At 38.4% G+C, this 22,213-nt stretch overlaps 1 protein-coding gene across 1 annotated transcript in view; it reads right to left on the bottom strand.

Moving 5' to 3' along the window:
• Nucleotides 1–21,059, bottom strand: part of LOC131233090 (chaperone protein ClpB3, chloroplastic-like) — a 70,999-nt gene extending 49,940 nt beyond the window's left edge. Inside the window, exons 1-2 of the mRNA XM_058229695.1 lie at nt 20,728–21,059; nt 4,936–5,154 (exon numbers count right to left, since the gene is read on the bottom strand). Of these exons, the coding sequence (XP_058085678.1) occupies nt 4,936–5,154; nt 20,728–20,964 (456 nt within the window). The 5' untranslated portion in view covers nt 20,965–21,059. The remainder of the gene's footprint in view (nt 1–4,935; nt 5,155–20,727) is intronic.
• Nucleotides 21,060–22,213: the final 1,154 nt, after the last annotated feature.

Raw genomic sequence — 22,213 nt, 5'->3', positions numbered from 1 at the left:
GCCTAAGAGCGGAGCTTTCTACTGAATTTGGTGGGCCGTGGTCGACATTTCCAGGTCACAGGAGAGAAATCTATCGACATCCGAAGAAATCCAAGCGAAATCCGGAGAAATCATCACGAGATCCGAAAATTTATGGATTTGGGAGAGATTTTAGGGTTCCAAAAGGCTTCCGGAACCCTCTCTGCGTCGAAAAAAAGGGTGTTCGAGCCCTTTTGACGTAAATTTGGGTTGGCTGGTGTACCACACACCACCAAACTTACTGGTGTGTTGACGTCATCAAGTTTTGTGGGTCCCATCATAAGGTATGTGTTATATCCAAACCGTTTGTCCATTTGGCAAGCTCGTCGTAAGGCTTGAGCTGAAAAATAAGATGGATCCAAGGATCAAGTGGACCACACTGCAAACAGCAATGGGACCATTGAAACCCTTTTGAGGTCAAAAGTTTTGGATAAATATGATATTTCTTTTTCTTCATCCAGGTCTGTGTGACCTCATGAACAAATTGGATGGAAAATAAAAGTTATGGTGGGCCCTATGAATGTTTTAACAGTGAGAATCACTGTCCCATTGCTATTTGTAGTGTGGTCCACTTGAGCTTTTGATATGACTCATTTTTGGGCTCATGATCTAAAATGATCTCTCCAAATGGTTAAACGGTGTGGATATAATAAATACATTATTGTGGGCCCATATAACTTTGAATCGTCTCCAGGAATGTTAGCATAGGGTAGGACGCGGATTTCCTGTAAAGCCAGAAACCTAGGTGGGGCCCACCATGATGTTTGTGAGGAATCTACCCTGTCCATCCGTTTTGTGAGATCATTTTAGGATTTGAGACCAAAACTGATCAGGATCCAAGACTCAAGCGGGCCGCACTAAAGGAAAAGGTGAGTAGGGAAATTCCTACCGTTGGAACCTCCCTGGGGTCGATAGTGATGTTTAAATGCCATCCATACTGTTCATAACGTCATTCCTACTGGGATGAACTGAGAACACAAATATTTCCCTGATTCAAAACTTTCGTGGCCCCACGAATATTTCAACTGTTGACGCTCAATCCTAACATTTTCGGCCCACTTGAGTACTGGATCTGTCTTATTTTTGGTCTCATGTCCTAACATAAACTCACAAAATGGATGATCAGCGTGGATTTCTCACAAACATCACGGTGGGTCCCACCTAGGTTTTTTCACACGAAATCGGCATCCTATAGCATACTGAGTAAACTCCATGGGGCCCACTCTAATTTATGTATTTTATCCACTCTATCCATCTATTTTACCAGATCATTTTATGGTTTTAGCCCAAAAATAAAGCATATCCAAAGCTCAAGTCGACCACACCACAGAAAACATTGTGAATTGAACGTGTACGTTGAAAAATCCTTGGGGGCCAAAGAAGTTTTAGATCAAGCTGATATTTGTTCTTTTCCTTCATCCATATCTTTGTGATCTTAAGAACAGGTTGGATGATATTTGTTCTTTTCCTTCATTGTAGGCCCTAGGAAGGTTTCGACGGAGGAAATCAGTATTCCTCCATTTCAGCTTTGGATATATTTCATATTTGTGCTCAACCCCTAAAATGAGGGGAAAAATGGATAGATGGGCGTGGATAAACCACGTACATTTATGGTGGGCCCAACAAAGTTTACTCACTACGATAAGATCCAGTGTGGTGCCGGGAGGGGATTAGGTGAGACCGCAGCCTCACCCAAGAACGTACAGCCCCTACTGCGGGGCCCAACTTGACGTGTGTATTTTGTATCCACTTCGTCCATCCGTTTTTTCAAATCATCTTGCAGCATGATTTCGAGAATTAAGAAGATCCAATTATCAGGTGGACTATACTCAAGGAAACAATGGTGGTTGAACACAGTACCATTAAAAACTTCTTAAGGTGCACCTTGATTTTCCCCATATTTTATTAGGCACTTAATCTGTTGATAACTTCACATAAGTTTGAATGAAGATAATAAAAACAATTATCAGCTTGATCCAAACTTTTGTGGCCCACTAATGGTCAATCATCATTGTTTCCTATGGTATGGTCCACCTGATTATTGGATCTGCTTCATTTTTTGGATAATGTCCTAAAATGATATGAAAAAACGGATGGACAGGGTGGATACTGAATATATTTGTCTTAGTTCAATCGAACAACGCATAGCTTAGTACCATATACAAAGGAAACCTATTATGTCCACTTCTTTTTTGAGATTTTATGATTTAAAAGTGTGTATTAGGGTCTTTTTAAATAATCCGTGAAGTTTCATTGAAAAATTCAACAATTTTCCCAATGTTTCCCCATGCTTCTCAAAAAAGTGTGATAAATTACACAATACAAACGATATATCCAATACGATAACCGATGCGTATCTGTATCCCAAGGGTGTGATACATTGCGCGATATCGATATATCAAACACTGGTTATGACATATGGGCAGTGAAGATGGTATTGACAAACGTGTTCCACCTGCAGATGGAGACTTGTGTGCGCATCCCCAACAAACTACCCTTAATAACAATAGTTCTGACAACAAATGCACGTCAAACAAACTAAACACATGAATTTGATGGTCGACCTAATCAAACATGTGCCCAAAGTTACGATCTGCATTTTTAAGAATCCCAAGGCTGCAATCCTCCATTGCTTCTATAAAAAGAAGAAGAAGAAGAAGAAAATTGATTATGATGATGATGATGATGAGGGAAGTAAGAAGAGAAAACAGAAACCTGTAGCTCTGTTCATTGAAGTTGCAAATTAGCAGAGGCACCAAATCCCATGGGTGAGAATTGAATCGACAAGAAAAGGAACAAAAGAGTGTCATTCACGTACGATACATTGCATTCACATGCACTGAGGAAAAATTGCCAACATGTCTTGCGCATTCAACATCCAGCCATGCAAAAGGTGGGACTGATCATGAAGATCACTTGGCACAACAATCAGACATTTTATATCAAACCTGCCAGTAGTCTGATTCACTGTGCACTAGCCTAATATCAGTGCCACATGATCTTCAAGGTGTGGCCCACTCTTTACATGGCTAGAATGTTGTCTACACATGACACATGTACACAGTACACCCATTGCATGTGGAATTCCCACATTAGGCTGGTAATTCGTCAGGTGACCACCTTATACAAAAACAATTGAACCGTTTATATCAAACTCAGCAACACTCTGATTCAACATACAATGTAGTGTTCAAAATATTGGTATCGCGTTACGTATTACACGCTTGGGATACGGATACGTATTGGTTATCGCATGGGATATATCGGTTGTATCGCGTAATGTATCGCTATTGTTGGAAACATGGGAAATTTGGTTGAATTTTTCAATAAAACTTGACTGATTGTTAAAAAAGACATCAACAAATTTATAAATCAAAACATTACAAAAAATAAGTGCACATAATAGGTTTTCTTTGTATGGAGCCCTAATATATGCGTTGTCTAACTGAATTGATGTGTATATTCAAAGTCTATTAATATAATTTATAAATGTAAGAAGACATGTGAAAACACAAACAATACATTCAAAAGCAAAAGAAGAATCACTAAATCAGGTTATATACATGTTTGATTTTATGTTTGGATACAAGGATTGCAACCAATTTGCAAGAAAGTAGAATTTTTTTATTTTTTTCAATTTTCCACAACTTGGCCCATCTCCTCCAAGTCTCGAAATTGAAGCTCCCAATCCATGACTTTTCAAGCAAAACATGAAAAACCGTGGATTTGTAACTATTTGACATTGATTTAACATGATTTATAGAAAAGGGGAAAAAAAAAAAAGGATCGAAAATGCTCACCCGATCGAACATGTGAGATATATCACACTACTTGTGAGTTTCGTATCGCACAAGTGGGATACAAGATATATTGTGGGATATATCGGCTGATCTCGTTGATATTTAAAACACTGCAATGTACACTTGCAGCCTGCTTGATGAGTGGACCAGCCTGATTATTGACAGTCTTCATGGTGAGGCCCACTTTTTGCATGGCAATAATGTTGTAAAACATGACACAATAACACGTGGTGCCAATGCATGCAAGGTTTGCATGCAGTGAATGTAGGTATTGAAATTTATGGAAATTTAAGACCAATATATAGATAAAACCAATGTAGAGGCCCTGGTCAAAGAAAGTGAGAAAACTAGTGAGGGCCCGTTTGAAATACCGTAATACATGAGAATTTAGTGGTAAAAAAGGTAATTATTTTCTTTCACAAGAGTTTGAAAGGGAGGAGTTCCACCTCGAAAATCAGACCAATTTCAGTAACCCAGAACATGATTCCAAGCCAAAAACTCCATGGGCCCCACCATGATGTATGTGTTATATCCATACCGTCCATTCATTAGTTCAGACCATTTTAGGGCGTGAGCCCAAAAATGAGGCCAGATTCAAAGCTCAAGTGGACCACACCATAGAAAACAGTGGGGATTGAATGATAACATTGAAAGGTTCTTCCTATGGTGAGGTCCACTTGAGCTTTGGATCTGCCTCATTTTTGGGCTCATGCCCTAGAATGATCTGGCAAAAAGAATGGATGGAATGATCTGGCAAAAAGAATGGATGGCGTGGATAAAACACATACATCATGGTGCCATCTACAGAGTCTATCTCGTTTTCCGAGTCAGGACCTACCCAAAAGGGGTTGTTGCCATCATACAACCCCCTTTCCATCATAAACCTCTAGGGTAAGTAACTAATGCTGAAAAAGGTTAAATACATAACAATTCACATGAATTGCAGCATTTCAAACGGGCCCTTAAGGAATGCAAACATCTTTTCAAGGATGTCGAGAACTCAAGAACAGTTTATTATCAGATACAGAGCACCGCATGAAAGACCATTTTTCCCACACTATAAATCAAGAAAATCTCATATACTAGAAAATAGAGTACTTAAGGCGCAACAGAATACCTTTGGTTGCCGCTGAATGAACTTATCCGTTGATTCAAGGAGACGAGTATTATCAATTCCTGCCTTGGAAAATATACGACGAGCCAGCCCGTTCTTCTGCTCCAACAGTGCCTTCATCAGATGTTCCGTCTCCACAATCTGATGCTTACTCTCTTTTGCCACTTCTGGTGAGGAAACGATCGCTTGCCAAGCCATCTCTGTAAATTCTTGTTGAGTTATCTACCATCAAAATTAAAAATCCACATCAAGACTGCAAATCTCACCCCAAATCAATACAAGTTATATATTGAAAAAAAATAAAATAAAGTAATAGGGAAATCCACCCAAACCTGATAAATAATAAAGAAAATTCCCTTCATTAATAAGGAAATACAAGCAACCCAGGAAACAGAAATATGAAATATAAATGCACCCAGAGCAAAATATGAAGTTTCACTCAAGTTACTTAAAAAGTGTAGAAGAAGAAATAAGAAAACATTGCCAAATTTCCACACTCATATTCATTCCAAGTATTTGGATTCCTCTTCATTGACAATTAAATGCAACCAAAGAGAAGGAGAAAGAAATGCAAAAGGTAATCAATGCTTGACCTTGATATTCATAGATAAGTAAATGGAAGAAGAAAATCAAACAGAAGAAATGAGAAATGGCGGAAAAAAGAATCAAGAACACAAACACAACAGGGAAAACCAATATCAAAACTTTAAAATCCCCCAAATTCCTCAAAATCACCTGGATTTGTAAGCTGATAATAACATGGCAAATAACCAAGAAAAGATAGATACCAGGAAAACAAATACACAATAACAAAAAAAATATGGAACCCATCCTCCGGAAAATAACAAAATGAACCAAAAGACATTTCAATAGAAGGGCATAAGACGAGTATGAAAAACAAAAAAGCAAACACACCTGTTGACACAGGGAAAAAAAAAAAAAAGCATTTCAATTTTCATCTAAATTATCCAAAGTCATATGTAACTAAATGACAGCAGAAAACATAAGGAAAAGCTTTCATTCTCAATGGTAAACATATTTAAGAGGGAATCTATTCACTTGTTGGGAAAAAAAGGTAAAGAAAAAGAGTGATGTAGGATAGCTAACCACTTGTTCTAAATGCTCAAATTGATAAAGCGTGGCGAATCAATCCCTTTATCTTATAGCTCAAGCTCCACATCACATGGGTTAGTCCATTTATCTCATAGCCTAGGCCCTACATCCTATGGGTTAGGTCCTTGACCGAACCCCACTCACTCATAGGCCCCACATCACATGGGTTCTGACTCACACGAGCCACCCGCTTGCCCTTGCATTAATCACCTCTGATGAAGAGTCTCGAACACAAGACCCCCCACTTTGATACCACTTTGATGCAGGACAACTAACCACTTGCTCTAAAAGCTTGAATTGATAGAGCATGACGAATCAATCCCTTTATCTCATAGCCCAGGCCCCACATCACATGGGTTAGGTCATCGTCTAAACCCCCCTCGTGGGCCCCACATCACATGGGTTTCGCCTTACATGGGCCATGATGAGGACGTCACTTCACGTACACCTTTGCGTACGTATTAGAGGAGGCGGGCCGCACCGATTTCCCTATGGCTGGACGCGTACCCATGATCGTGCTAAAGACCCTATGTGCATGTGCAAGCATCTAGAAAACCCCACATTGGGAAGATGCACATGGGTTGCTTTATGGAGTGATCCAAACCGTTGGATTTGAGGGAAGTGGCAATTGAGCCATTAATCGTGGATCGTCCACACTAGTTTTTCTTAAACTTTATTAGCTTATAGGATTTAGTTTTGTTTATGTTATGTTTAGACACCATTATGAATGTTTTTAGTTGATTTTATTTAGACTAAAGCTATTTTCGTTAAAATTCACAGGAGGGTGACTATTGTAATTATTGAAACTTTTTAGAGCTATAAAAAGAGGGTAGGCATGTGACACTCTCTCCCATTGGATTTGTGGATTTAAAAAAAAGAAAAAAAAAAAACAAAAAACAAAAAAGCATTTGCTCCTTTTCTTCTTCTTCTTCCATCTTCATATAATTTGAAGATATTTCCATGTGATTTGGAAGGGAGATTGGTGTGAGGCTAATCTTCATCAACGAAGGTGCAAGGTCTCCATCTATCCCTACATCATCATCCCTTTACTCTCCATCAAGGTATTTTTTTCAAAGTTCTTCAACTCTCCCATTTCAAATCTTCTTCTCCTAAGCCTAACTTTCTCATATACATCAACAATCCAAACCCTAAAAGACCTAAACTCATCCAACCTAGCCACACGTGTGACTATATAGCCACACGTGTGATCCCCGCGGATTGGCCGTACGGCCACAACTTGTTCCTTTTAGGTTTCCCATCGTCTTAGAATCAAAACCTTCTTCTCTATTGTCCTAAACCCTAATCCTAAACCTAGAAATCCCTAAATTTCTTACTTTCCCAAATTACCAAACCCTAACTTTTCTCATTCTTTAATTTACCCAAAATCCTTACACCCCTTCTACCCAAAACCCTAATCCCCACATCCTAACCCATAAACCCTTTAATCCCTTCACCCGATTTGATCCCATAAACCCTAATTCCAAGATTTCCCCAATTTCCCTAGCCCTAATTTTACTCTAGGTTGTATTAGGTCTTTTACTTTGAAATAGGTTTTACCCCATGCTAATTGGATGTCTCTATATCCATTAGATCCTAGTTTCCTTTATTTAATGATTTTGTGTGATGATGTTGGTAACCTAGGATAGGATTATGAATGATATTCTTTTGGTTTTCGTGGTATTTGCGATGATGTAACACTCTGTTTTTTTTTTTTTTTAAACGGTGGGTTCCACTGTTCCCTATGATGTGGCCCACTTGAGCATTGGATTGCCCTCATTTTTGGGGCCTTGCCCTAACTTGACCCGACAAGACTAATGAACGATGTGGATTTGTCACATCATTCATGTGGGGCCCATTCTCTAAAAAAACAAAACGAAGTGATGTGCCAATGCACGTCACCCACGAACCAGCCCATCTCTCCTCCACGACTCTCTCTCCTTCCCTTCTTCGCAGTATGGTTGCACAGGTAAACCCATCTGACGATGCATGCCATCATCGTGATGGGACCCACTCCCCAATCTAAACCGTCCAATGAACCCGGACCCTCGATTAACCTTATCCCTCGAAATCTTTTGCCTAAAAACATTTTACGTGGCCCAACTTGAAGCTTGATTTGAACTAAATTTTTTTAGCACTAGGACCTGTAGAAGCTAATTAATGGCCTGATTTCTCTCAGTCATTATGGTGGACCCTACCTCACTACCCACTCCTCACGGTTACAACAAACGAAAGCAGAAATCTGCCTTGTGTACGAAGTCACGCTCTCACGTTCCTTCCTCTCTCAGACTCCTTCATATACAAATCTTCTCTCTTACGATCGTGGAGATTCTCTTCAGTAATTCCAGTCTGCTCGCTCATCGATTCACAACCGTTGAAAGGCCTACCATTAAGATCTCTAAAAATCTTCTTCTTCCTACTTCTCAATTTCATGCAACTAGAAGCTGCACCTTCCAACTTCATAATCAACCAACAAAATCAATCCAAAGCTTTAATTTGTGGAGCCCACAAGCTTTGTACGGCCCGTAAGAACCATCCACAACTATCAGTGTCGCAAAATGCATCAATCCAGATTTTGACATGATCACCTTCTTCATCTACACCACCACCACCATCTGATCTACGTAAACTAGCATCACGGTAAATTTTATCCGATCAAACCAATTCTAGCATACAAATCCATTTTTGTTCGTGATCGTTACATCGAATCAGATTTGTAGCAAACTTGTAATCCAAAGAATAATCTTACGAAAATTCATATCTATATTAGAGTGTTTTATCATCACAACGGGTAGGTGATCTTCCCTGTTGAAAATTTTAGGTTAACATATCGATTGATTTGATTAGTTATTATGTATTAAATTTATTTAATCATTGTCATTAGTTGCATATTATTTTATTTGATTTCTTGGTTGCATATTGTAAAGATAATTTATTTGAGTTATTAATTGACTTCATTTTATTATCGTGACGTGCTTAAATTAAAATTATTTCTTTATTATTACATGATGAAGAATGTATTTCAATTTATGGGTGCTCTGCCCTAAAAGGATCACCATGTTATTTTTATGGGTGCTCTGCCCAGGGTCATCCCCAAAAGGATTGGCACGGTACGGGTGCTCTGCCCAAGGTCATTACCGAAAAGATCGGCACGGGTGCTCTGCCCTGGGTGATTCCCTAAAAGGATCGACACACACAAGTGCTCTGCCCTGGGTATTTACCATAAAAGTCTATTCACCAGGTGCTCTGCTGAGAGTCATTCCCTAAAAGGATCAACACCGGTGCTCTGCCGAGGGTCATTCCCTAAAAGGATCAACACACACGGGTGCTCTGCCCTGGATTGAACCAAAAAGGATTTTTAGATGACTATATTGTCTTATTTTGTTATTATGGAAAATAAATTGTTATTATTGTTACGTAAAATGATGATTCAATACTCGTAATTAATCCTATTTGTTTTATTGAGTTGTATTTGTGTTAATGTAGAATTTTCAATTTTGGGAAGGATGTGACCCAACGAGCTGTCGCGCTCACACTCGTATAGATTATTTTGCAGGATTTGTATATGAAGAATCAGTTGGATAAGATTGAAGACTTTTATCCTTGTTTATTTAGAAATTAATTAAAATTCAATATATGTTGTTTTTATTTATTTTTGAATATCAATGTAATTAAAGATTCAAGGATTAATTAGTGAACAATATTTAATGACGATGATTAGTATCTTTTTAGTTGCTCTGATTGCCTTGAAAATGCAAGAAATAATGTGGGTTGCGATGTATATTTTATTTAAATACAACTCACAGTCCTGAAATTCGGGTTCGGGCCTTGCCAACTCAGGTTCCGATTTTCGGGGTGTGACAGATTGGTATCAGAGCCTAGGTTGTAGATTCCAACTGAGGACCTAGGTTGTGTTTCGAATTAGTGACCCAAACATAAAGCCATTTGCTTTTATGATAGGAAAACTAGAAATATATACTTAGGAACCATTTGCATCTATGTTGACATCAAATATGATCTTATTTAGGCTTGACATTGAGCTAACAACCCAGAACTTGACCCTAAGGAGTTTTTAAGAATTTTTAGCCTACTTTCAAAATCTCAATCATAGATTAACAAGTGTAATTTTATGGAAAAATAATACAAAAATATAATTCTAGGTTTCTCCTATACCGATTTTAATTTATGTGTATACTAGTCAGAAATCGTCTGCTTCTGGGCAGACCTAATTTTCTGAATTTTAGAAATTTTTGTAAACTTTGGATTAAGCTGAAATTTTATAGAATTATAATAGACTAATAGATGCATCGTTATAAAAAGTTTTAGACCAATCTGATACCTAAAAATACCAGAAACATTAGTAAGAACAATATCCTTATAATCTGAATTTTTTTACACTACAAGCTTGGTATATATCACAGCTCTTATTCTCTTGATTTTCATGTGTAAGTCTTTTAGACCATATAATCTTCCTTGCAATCCTACAAAATCTTCGACGTACTAAAAAATAATAAAATAATAAAAAAATAAAATTCTTGTCCAATCAATGGTAGATTATACACAACTAGATATCAACACCACATTTATCCAATACATGGGCCACATACCCTGGAACAAGGTGTCCCGTATCGGTATCGGTTGGCGTAACGGTGACCTCCAAAACCGATACGGATACGGGGTCGTAACGGCGATACGGGGGCGTAACGGCCCGTAACAACGTAAATTTTTTTTTTTGCCAAAAAAATATGTATTAAATCCGGAATATTTTAAGCATTCCAAATATGCATTCATTTATAAATTGGAACATGTTTATGGTGGTGTAACGGTCCACTCTTTGGTGAGAAGTTGTATTGGACTGTTTGATTAATTTTTGAACCAGGTAACCTGAATTTGACTACAAAATGTATATATTTAATTTTCTAAATATCTAATTTATATACTTAACAATTTAATATCTTTCTCCCAGTAGTTCTTTAAAAAAATGAAATTAAATTCAGGTAGATGGCGTTGCCAATTTCGGGCTGACTTGGAGGACCAATCTATGCCCCAAATTAGCCTCAAATTCATGCAATTTATTGTCATTATCCCACTTATGTATTAGTGGACATTTATTGAATAGTGAATCATGAAAAAATCAAAAGGCCCTATTTTAAAAAATAAGAGTACACCAAATAACAATTAAAACTATTCAAATAATTTGATTTTGGCATTGTGAGTTAGCAATTGCAGTTTATAATTTAATTGGTAAATTTTAAGTTAATATGTCTTTGGTACAATTTTTTAAGGCCCCAAATTAGGTGGGACTCCGATTGTGAAGTGTAGCACACATGTCAAAGTTTTTTGGGCCCCACGCATGATGAATGTGTTATATCTAAACCGTCCATTCATTTGACGAGATCGTCTTAAGGCTTGACACGAAAAATAATACAGATCTAATTATCAAGTGGACCACACCGCAAAAAGCAGTGGGGGATTGAACGTCTACCATTGAAAACTTTTTTGGGATCACATAACTTTTAGATTAATATGAAATTTGTTGTTCCTCTTCATTCAGGTCTTTTTGACCCTATGAACAGATTGGATGGAAAATAAATGTTACGGTGGGCCTACAAATTATTTAACGGTGAAAATCATCATCTCCGCTGCTATTTTTGGTGTGGTCCATACGACTTTGGATACAATTCATTTTTTAGGTAATGCTCTAAAATAATATTTAAAAATAGATGAACGGTGTGGATATAATAAATACATCACTGTGGAGCCTATAAAACTTTGATCTCCTTTGAACCGTTCGTACAACTCGGAGCTCGAGGAGTGTCGGCTCTTGTCTTTGTACCCGTAACGGCCATTACGCCTGCAAAAAAAAAAAAAAAAAAAGGGAGAGAGGGAAACCGAAAAGAAAAAAGAGAGAAAGAAGAGAAGAAAAATGAGGGAAAGAGGGAAAGAACAGAGAGAGAGAGAAGAAGAAGAAGGAGGAGGAGGAGGCGGAGGCCGCAGCCAGGGCCGTAGCAAGCCGAGAAGAGGAACTACAAAATCTTCGACGTACTAAAAAATAATAAAATAATAAAAAAATAAAATTCTTGTCCAATCAATGGTAGATTATATCTGAGCGATACAAGTTAACACTCCATCTTAAACACCTATACTCAATGCCCTTGGGAACAGATTAATTGCGAGTAAGTAGCTAAGAGTAAGTAACTAAGCCTTTAGAGATCTTTAAGCCTTGGTAGATTATTAGGTATGATAGAGTTAGTAAAAGAGTTAAACCCCACCGGGATCACGCGTTAGCCTACTACAACTAAGGATATAAAGATCACATTGCACATCTATGCCAAGCGCCTCAACTCCAGTATGGTTTTCATTTTCACCTTGACAACTGCTATATTTAAGGACTCAAGGAGCATCTGCGCCTCAACATCAACAATCGCCTCGTCTCCGTTAACCACTGAGTCAAGAACCCACACCTCATCAAGTCTATCGGCCACCTCCATAGCATGTGCCACCATCCATGCACCGACAATCTCCAATTTACTCTTCAGCACAACCATTCCTTGAGCTCATCTCCGTCATATCCACAAGGATTGCCACAACAATCTCAACAATTACATCAACGACCTCCGCCGTGGTTACAATAACAAGGGCCATCCGCGGGATATTTTAGGACCACCTCAGTAGCCACATCGACAAGTTAGACCACCCGGTATCAACAGATATGTCCAAGTAGCCATGCGCCACGACCTCAAACCCATGCATACACCTGGCTACGACACCACTCTCAAACAATATAATTCAACTTTACAAGGATACACCTCAACAATACGACGATCCATCTCAAGGTTATGATGACTCAGCACCACCATAGAACAATGTAATGCTGGAGTGTGATGCCATTATACTACAATGCAAGGACTCAACGCACAAAATATATATATATATATATATAAAATCCATAACTAGGCATTGAGATTCAATCAAGAGCAAGATCACACCAACCGTCATACAACAGATCAAGTGAAGAGGCAGTGGACATCACTGCCCCACACTAGGAGCCACAACATTCGAAGTTAGCCACAACATTCGAAATCACAACCATAACGATTGAAGACTCAACTGCAAGAACGGATTCTCCACGGCCATACTAAGTATCTTAGCAACAGCCTTCGTTGTACACGTCACATTGTAGCCATATCAAGGGACCACGTCGACAATCTCAACAACTACATCAACAACGACAACAGTGGCAACATCATAGATCTTCACAATGCTCATGTCAGCCCAAGGATACATTACCACACCACCAAAGGAGGAGCAAATTTCAACACTCAGGTACGTCAACCACCATTTGAGAGAATGACAAACTAGAGGAAACACCAACGTAAGCACCGCCAATTGCATACACTCAACGAGATTCGATGACAAACATTAGTCTAGTAAATTTCGGGGACAAAATTTTGTTAAGGTGGGTAGAATGTAACACTCAGTCTTTTTTTAAAACGGTGGGTTCCACTGTTCCCTATGATGTGGCCCACTTGAGCATTGGATTGCCCTCATTTTTGGGCCCTTGCCTTAACTTGACCCGACAAGATTGATGAACGGTGTGGATTTGTCACATCATTCCTATGGGGCCTATTCTCTAAAAAAATAAAAAAAACGAAATGACGTGCACCCACGAACAAGCCCATCTCTCCTCCACGACTCTCTCTCCTTCCCTTCTTCGCGGTACGATTGCACACGTAAACCCATCTGACCATGCATGCCATCATCGTGGTGGGACCCACTCCCCAATCTAAACCGTCCAATGAACCCGGACCCTCAATTAACCTTAGCCCTTGAAATCTTTTGCCTAAAAATATTTTACGTGGCTCAACTTGAAGCTTGACTTGAACTATTTTTTTTTTTTAGCGCTAGGACCTGTGAAAGGTAATTAATGGCCTGATTTCTCTCAATCATTATGGTGGACCCTACCTCATTACCCACACCTCACGGTTACAACAACCGAAAGCAAAAATCTACCTTGTGCACTAAGTCACGCTCTCACGTTCCTTCCTCTCTCAAACTCCTTCATATACAAATCTTCTCTCTTACGATCGTGGAGATTCTCTTCAGTAATTTCAATCTGCTCACTCATCGATTCACAGCTGTTGAAAGGCCTACCATTGAGATCTCTAAAAATCTTCTTCTTCCTACTTCACAATTTCATGCAACTAGCAACTGCACCTTCCAACTTCGTAATCAACCAACAAAATCAATCCAAAAGCTTCAATTTGTGGAGCCTACAAGCTTTGTACAGCCCGTAAGAACCATCAACAACTATCAATGTCGCAAAATGCATCAATCCAGATTTTGACATGATCGCCTTCTTCATTTACACCACCACCATCTGATCTATGTAAACCAGCATCACGGTAAATTTTATCCGATCAGACCAATTGTAGCATACAAATCCATTTCTGTTTGTGATCGTTACATCAAATCAGATTTGTAGCAGACTTGTTATCCAGAGAATAATCTTACGAAAATTCATATCTATATCAGAGTGTTTTATCCTCACAACAGGTAAGTGATCTTCCCTATTGAAAATTTTAGGTTAACATATCGATTGATTTGATTAGTTATTATGTATTAAATTTATTTAATCATTGTCATTAGTTGCATATTGTTTTATTTGATTTCTTGGTTACATATTGTAGAGATAATTTATTTAAGTTATTAATTGACTTCATTTTATTATCGTGGCGTGCTTAAATTACAATTATTTCTTTATTATTACATGATGAAGAATGTATTTCAATTTATAGGTGCTCTGCCCTAAAAGGATTACCATGTTATTTTTATGGGTGCTCTGCCCAGGGTCATCTCCGAAAGGATCGGCACAGGTGCTCTGCCCTGGGTGATTCCCTAAAAGGATCGACACACACAGGTGCCCTGTCCTGAGTATTTACCCTAAAAGTCTATTCACTAGATGCTCTACCAAGGGTCATTCCCTAAAAGGATCAACACACACGGGTGCTCTGCCCTGGATTGAACCAAAAAGGATTTTTAGATGACTATATTGTCTTATGGAAAATAAATTGTTATTATTGTTACGTAAAATGATGATTCAATACTCGTAATTAATCCTATTTGTTTTATTGAGTTGTATTTGTGTTAACGTAGAATTTTCAATTTTGGAAAGGATGTGACCCTACGAGCTGTCGCGCTCACACCCGTATAGATTATTTTGCAGGATTTGTATATGAAGAATCAGTTGGGTAAGATTGAAGACTTTTATCCTTGTTTATTTAAAAATTAATTAAAATTCAATGTATATTGTTTTTATTTATTTTTGAATATCAATGTAATTAAAGATTCAAGGATTGATTAGTGAACAATATTTAATGACAATGATTAGTATCTTTTTATTTGCTCTGATTACCTTAAAAATGCAGGAAATAACGTGGGTTGTGATGTATATTTTATTTAAATACAACTCACAGTCCTGAAATTCGGATTCGGGCCTGGCCAACTCGGGTTCCGATTTTTGGGGCGTGACAATAATGGCAAGGTTTATGGGTTGTTTTTTTTTTTTTGTTAATTACCTTAATTTTGCTACTTGATCTCATGTGATATTTGGTTCATGCATCGGTCTTGCATCAATCCGCCCACCCCGAGTGTGCCCTTGCATCCCACAAGCCACTCCACTCAAGACCGGTGTGAAAATGCCCTTGCATTAAGAGGGCTGGTCCCCTACAGAATTTTAGAATAAGCTATTCTACAACACATTTGTGTGGGGCCTACCATTGGGTTTGAATGGCATCCAACCCATCTAGCAGGGTTACCCCACCATGAAAGTTCGGCACCCTGAAACTCGGGCCAATCAAACCATCATGTGTGTCATCACATGAATTTGGAGGTTTCGGCTGTTGTCCATTGTTTTCCATGTGGCGACCCACCTGATGATTGTATAAGCCTGATTTTTGGGATATCCCATCATCATGGTGGGGCTCACTTGGCATGTGGGTTGAATGGCATCACACAATGCAATGGGCCCCACACAGGCAGTTGAAGAGGAATGGGCCTCTAAAAAGAGACCAAACACTCTACATAAGCAGTTTGTTTTGCCCGCATAAAATAAAGAGGAAACTTTCTTGCTCTGGCAGGGTGTAAATAAAGAGGAAAATTTCGACAATCTGGCAGAACGTGATGGATGACACACACACACACACACACACACACACATGGCATGAAAGTAATTCACACGCATGGCATGAAAGTAATTCAAGTGAAACCTGCAAAATTGTGGGTCCCAGTTCAGATGCATCATAAAGCAAAGATGACACTTATTTGATCATCAAACTGTCAGATACTCAGATTGGTGGAAGATGATTGAAATGAAAAATAGTCAACAGTCCAACATCAGTAAAAGTGTCCGCGAATCACGGGTTAGAATTGTTCAACGAATCTGATTTCTTGGGTGTTAACCTTCTTTTTTTTTTTCGGATTGTGACTTAGTTACAGTTGGTTACACAATTTAGGTGGTTTGATATGAGTTCATGTATCACACATATACAATTTCTGAGTGGATGCATATCAAGCATCATATGCAGCCATAGCATCAAATAACTACCCAAAAATTAAAAAAGTCATGTTTCAATGAGGTTTGCCTCATGTGAGGCCATGGAAATTACAATTGGATCAATCAGTAGAACAGCACACATCAGAAATCAGCATCATTCATCAGGTAGAGTATGATAATGTTGGTCTATTAATCAGGCAAGTCATACTTATATGAGAAAAATGGGCAGTTAAAAAACACATTTTTGCTACGAAAGCAATCTTCTTCTTTTCATGTATGTTTACCGAACATGTTTTTTTTTTTTTTTTTCATACAAGCAATTCACAGTAAACAATTCTAGAAAATTATTCATTGTGAATCAATTTTGCACTTACTAGAAGCACACACAAACAGGCCCCATAGTGGATTTTTCCACCCAAATTATCCAAAAATCCTTTGGTGCTCAATTAGACAGCAGAATAAAACCCAGAAAGGACTGGACGGTCGGAGCAGATTGAACCAGAATCAGCCACAAAAACAACCTGGGATACTAAAAAGGGGACAATGGCTAGTCGATTGTTTTCTTTGTAAGCTATGTGATCCTAGCGGAGCTAGAACCTACAACCTTTTACAAAGTGAAAATTCTAACCACCGCACCAGAGGCTTTTTTCTTTTCATTTTCATTCCTTTTTTTCAACATTTCTGTTTAGAAATTCTTCAAGTAGGTTTCCCAAATCAGAGTAGATTATACCGGTTGTTACAAATAGCCCACAAAAAAAGAACTGGGGTCCAGTCCAGGTCTTAAAGCAATTGAAAACAGATAAATCAATGAGAACATGAAAACAGAAAACGCCCCTGCTGAGGGTCTCTCAAAGCCTTCTTTGTATGGAACTTCACCATTGCCTCTCACACTTGAACATGTTTGATCCCTCAACAAACTTTTAGGGGTCTACAATGAAGCTCAGGCCTCCTTGTCATTGGAGACTCGTTTCGAGCATCTCCATCATAAACATAGCACATCTTTTGCCATCATGTGAAGGGATTGTGATTTAGCTAAATATTCACAACAATTTGGCACATATCCATCACATTAGCAAGGCCAAAAAATGGATGGTAAACTAAAAAAGTTTTCAAAAAATTAACAACTATCCACATTCGATGGAAAAAAATGAACTAATCAGATGGTCAGATGGCTGTGATTTTTGGGCCATGGCCTGCCAAAGTGGCAGCCAACCAGCTCAATGGCTCCAGTTGCCCTGGGAGAGCCCAATCATGCATATAGTGGTGTTCTCAACAAGGAAGATGGATTTTAACAGCTTCCATATCCTTTCCTGGATAATTATATGGGAGAATGATCACATGGAGTCAAGCTGTTGTGGGGCCCACATGGGGTATGGATGCCATCCATACCAGCCCAATAAGTGTGCCCAAACCTGATGGTAGGATTCCCAAAAAAAGAAATAGAGAATTGCCAAAAACTTCTAAATAACAATTAATACTTCTTGGTCTGTGTTTTGTATTTATTGGTGATGTGTCACTAAAGAAGCAAAATTCATACTGATGCAGCTGGTACACAGTGCGCATCAAATGTACCAATACTGAAGCCAATTTTAAAGATGGCTGAAACTCAAACAAACATGTTGCAATATGTATGAAGGAAACTAAAAACCAAAACAAAAAGCTCCAAGCAAAGGAACTTGACTATTTTGGTCTCGCAAGGACCCAATCGAAGAGAATTTTCACGGCAAGTCCTTGTTTGTGGGATCTCCCAACTAGAACTGTCTAGTTTCTTCTTTTCCTTTCAAGGGTAAAGATAACTTTTTTAAGAGAACACGAAGAGGAAAACAACAAGACAAGAAACTAAAGATCCGATGATACGATGAACAATAAAGTATACATGGAATGTAGAACTATAAAACACATGAAAAGACTTAGCCCAGTTGGTCACCTGTGATTTGCCTTAAATGAATTTTATTTTTATTTTTTTTTTAAAAAAAAAAAAAAAAACTCTAGGGCTCGACTTCTTGCGGAACATCCTAGTATTGCATTCGCACCAAATCGACCCCATCAAGCAGATAAATCTCTACAGAAATTTTCAAGAAGTTGCTAATCACTTGCCATCACTTAATTCAACAGAAAACAATATACTCAATTTTTTGTCCTTTTTGGGATTTTCTAATGGAAAATTCCTCCATGAGTTTTCTTTTTTTCTTTTTTGTAAAATTGCTGGTGATAAATTTCTATCAACAAGTGGCTTCTTCCATAACTTTCAAGCTAGATTGTTATTACCTTTTTGTGATTGGCAAAAGATTCAAGTCCGTGTAGTATGAGATGTCTAACTTTCATATATCTATGTTGGGCTAGTTTTTCTTACAACTTTCAAGAGGGCAGTTCACATCATATTATTTTAATCGTGGTTTAGAAACAACAGCAAGGGTAATCTAGGAAGAAGCATCATTTCTTTTGCTTAATAAGTAAAGCAAGGGAAAAAACAAGGAGAAATGCTGTTAGATCAGCCTTGTCCTTGCAACTGAGCAAGTCGAAGTAAAGATGTCTAGGGTATTAAAATTGAGAGGGAATCAAATTTAAGCAGTTTTGCCTAATTTCACCTAGGTGTTTTAATCTTTTCAAAGTTCCCAGATGACAATGCAAATAACATTACTCTAAATGGATCTTTCTACCACCTCCCCACTTTAAAGCTTCATGTTGAAGCTAGTGATTTCCACCCAAAATCCATCAATTCATCTATGAAAAACAGAGCAAAACGATGAAATTGTGAAAAAACAGAAAAGGGGAACTTATCCACCAGACACATAACATATAAGTGAATCTAGAACATCCACCAAAACATGGAGCACGTCCAGGAAAATACACAAAATGGAGAATCCTAATAATCTTATTGTTGGCATCCCCATGATGGTCGAAAGAAAATGGACCATCTCACCAGTGCTTTTTGAGCTATGCTCCATCTGCAATGAGGCTCATGATTCGTAGGATGTGGTTAATAGGTGCATGGTGGATGATAAATTACCAGTTAAGAAGTTATTATACGATCGCACTCAGTTGTCTTCCAATATATCTATATGTATATTATAAAAGAGAAATGATCCACTGCTTGCTTGTAGTTTCACTGGGACAATTTGATTGTCCAACAGTTGATCTGGACTGTCCAATAAATCCACCACACACTACATGGGCTACCCTGCAACAGTCAGACTTATCAAGTGATCTAATCCAACCACAAGTTCACTTTTTTTTCTTTTTTTTTACAATCCATTTTACACACCCCTGAAGGAATGGTTAGGATTCTATAACACAAGTGATTCTTTGGAATCATAAGAGATAGGGCTTAATAACTAGATGGCTCGACTTGTTAGCCCATGAAATATGTGATGGACCTAACGCGCAGTTAAAATTCATTAATTAGACGGTCCAAGAGTCTCCAACAAGGTATAATTACTCTGAGAGCACTAGATCATTTCCCATAATAAAAAAAGGAGAAAGGACCGGCGTTGGCATTTACCATTATCTAAGGGACATTTGGGCATTGGTAAATTGATTACATGTGCAAAGTGTTTACATTGTTTGGTTCTTGTTTGTGCTCCGCATACGTTTACACTGGTAAAGTCTTTACTCAATACTATCTGAAAAATGTTTCATGCAAAACAGATGAATCACACTCTCTACTGCAGCAATCTGACTCCAAATCATGGTTTAAAATTGTTGTGTTGTGTAATGAATCCTTCACCACCAATAGCACTACGTATCGCCTCGTATCATGCTATTCCAGGACGATACCCATACCATTCGCGGGCGATACATACCAGATTCAGACAATACTTTAAACCTTGTTCCCTAAAGCTAGTTTTTTTTTTTTTTCCTTCTGAAAATGTGTTAGTTACTATCAACTTTTTATCACTGCCCAAACACAGTCAATTCCCAGTGCTCGAACATGAGAAATTGAAACTCTTTCCCCGTGAAATATTTTATTTGCCTGTGAATTATTTAACTAGCAACTCTACAAATCCAAAAAGACAACATTTGAGACGGCAATTTTCCTCGAAAATCATCCAAAACCCAACAACGAAACCGAGGAATTAGAGAAAGAATGAAAGAGAAGCAAAGGAAAGAAGCAGCGAGAGAGCGGATACCCTTCCATTCCCGGTAGCTTCGCATCGAATGACGAAGGAGCGAGGATTCTTTTGGGACCTCGCCCTCCCTCTCGGAAGAAAGGCATCAGTCTGCGATGATTTCAGGATCTTTAGGGTTTTACAGTGTGTAGGTTTCAGGCCGAGAAAGGATAAGCGAGGAGAAGTGTTTCTGCTGCTGCTGCAGTTGCTCGACCTCAGCGGAAAATGAATGTGGTTGACGGAAATGGCCGCTGCCATTTTAATTTCCTTTTTCTTTTCTTTCTTGCTCTTCTTCTTCCCTCTTTCTTCTACCTTAGATTTTATTTTATTTTTTATTTTTTTGACGCTTTTTTTTTTTTTTTTTTTTTTGTGTGACGCTTGCTCTCTGCAGAAGGGAACTCTACCTGGAAGCATCCATTTCGTTCCAGTTTTAACGTCTCCAGAGAGAGACGCTGGACCCTGGTAGAAGGATCCGGTGCTTTCGCACCTCTTCCTTACATCAGAAATGAAGGCGGTGCGTTCTCATGGTACCGCTACCGTCGCAGCCAGGAGACTCGCATCAAATTTATATCCGATCAAAACCGTACATCGTGTTTTACGCTTCGTGATCACCGTAGAAACCAAAATTTATTCTGATACAAAGCGTATGTGGGCCACTAGCCATAGCGCATTGAACAATGTAAAATCAACCCTAAGACCTCTAAATTCAAGTGGTGCAGCCCAATCTGGCCTCTTGAATGGCATGTTTTTTGTCTGAACATTCATCCGAGAGGGACGCTTTTGATGAATGGATTGGATTCCATGTACACGGTATGGTGAGCCTCATAAAAATTTGGGAATGTTTTGTTGGTAGTGCGTCCCTCGACAACTTTGGGAGAAATTTGCGACTGTACGACCCATTTATGGCCCATTTACGAGAGCAAGCCCACCTTATTTTGCCATGCAAAAATAAGCCCCAACTGTACCGATGGCTTGCCAAAGGTCGAAAATGCCTGGTGCTCGAAGACGAGCGCTGACACTCCTCGAACTCCGAGTTCTACGAACGGTTCAAAAGATATCAAAGTTACATGGGCCCCACAGTTACGTATTTATTATATCCACAAGATCATTTGGGAGCATTCTCAAAAAGAAAAAAATTTCATATCCAAATATCAAATGGACCACACCACAATGGGAAAATTGATTCTCACCGTTAAAAATATATTAGCCACGAGATCACACAGATTGGCGCATCTCATGGAACGGTTAGATTTTGGCTTGTCTTCTGCATGGATTTGCTGGGCTTGGCAAATTTCTGAAACTTATTAATACTATCCAGATTCATTTTGAACTTTTTGTATGCCCGTGTATAATGATAAAATATAGATTTGCATGCGGATTGGCAGGACTCCATATGTGTAGGGTTTGAAATTTTCTGAAACTTATTAATATTATTCATTTTGAGTTTTCTTCGTCTATGCGTGTATTGAATAATTGTATAAAATTTTAAAAAATAAGAGAAATTTGC

Source organism: Magnolia sinica, chromosome 18 (assembly GCF_029962835.1).
Source record: "Magnolia sinica isolate HGM2019 chromosome 18, MsV1, whole genome shotgun sequence".
Taxonomy (NCBI): domain Eukaryota; kingdom Viridiplantae; phylum Streptophyta; class Magnoliopsida; order Magnoliales; family Magnoliaceae; genus Magnolia; species Magnolia sinica.
The sequence above is the reverse complement of the archived record's forward strand: the minus strand, read 5'-3'. Positions and strand labels throughout refer to the sequence as shown.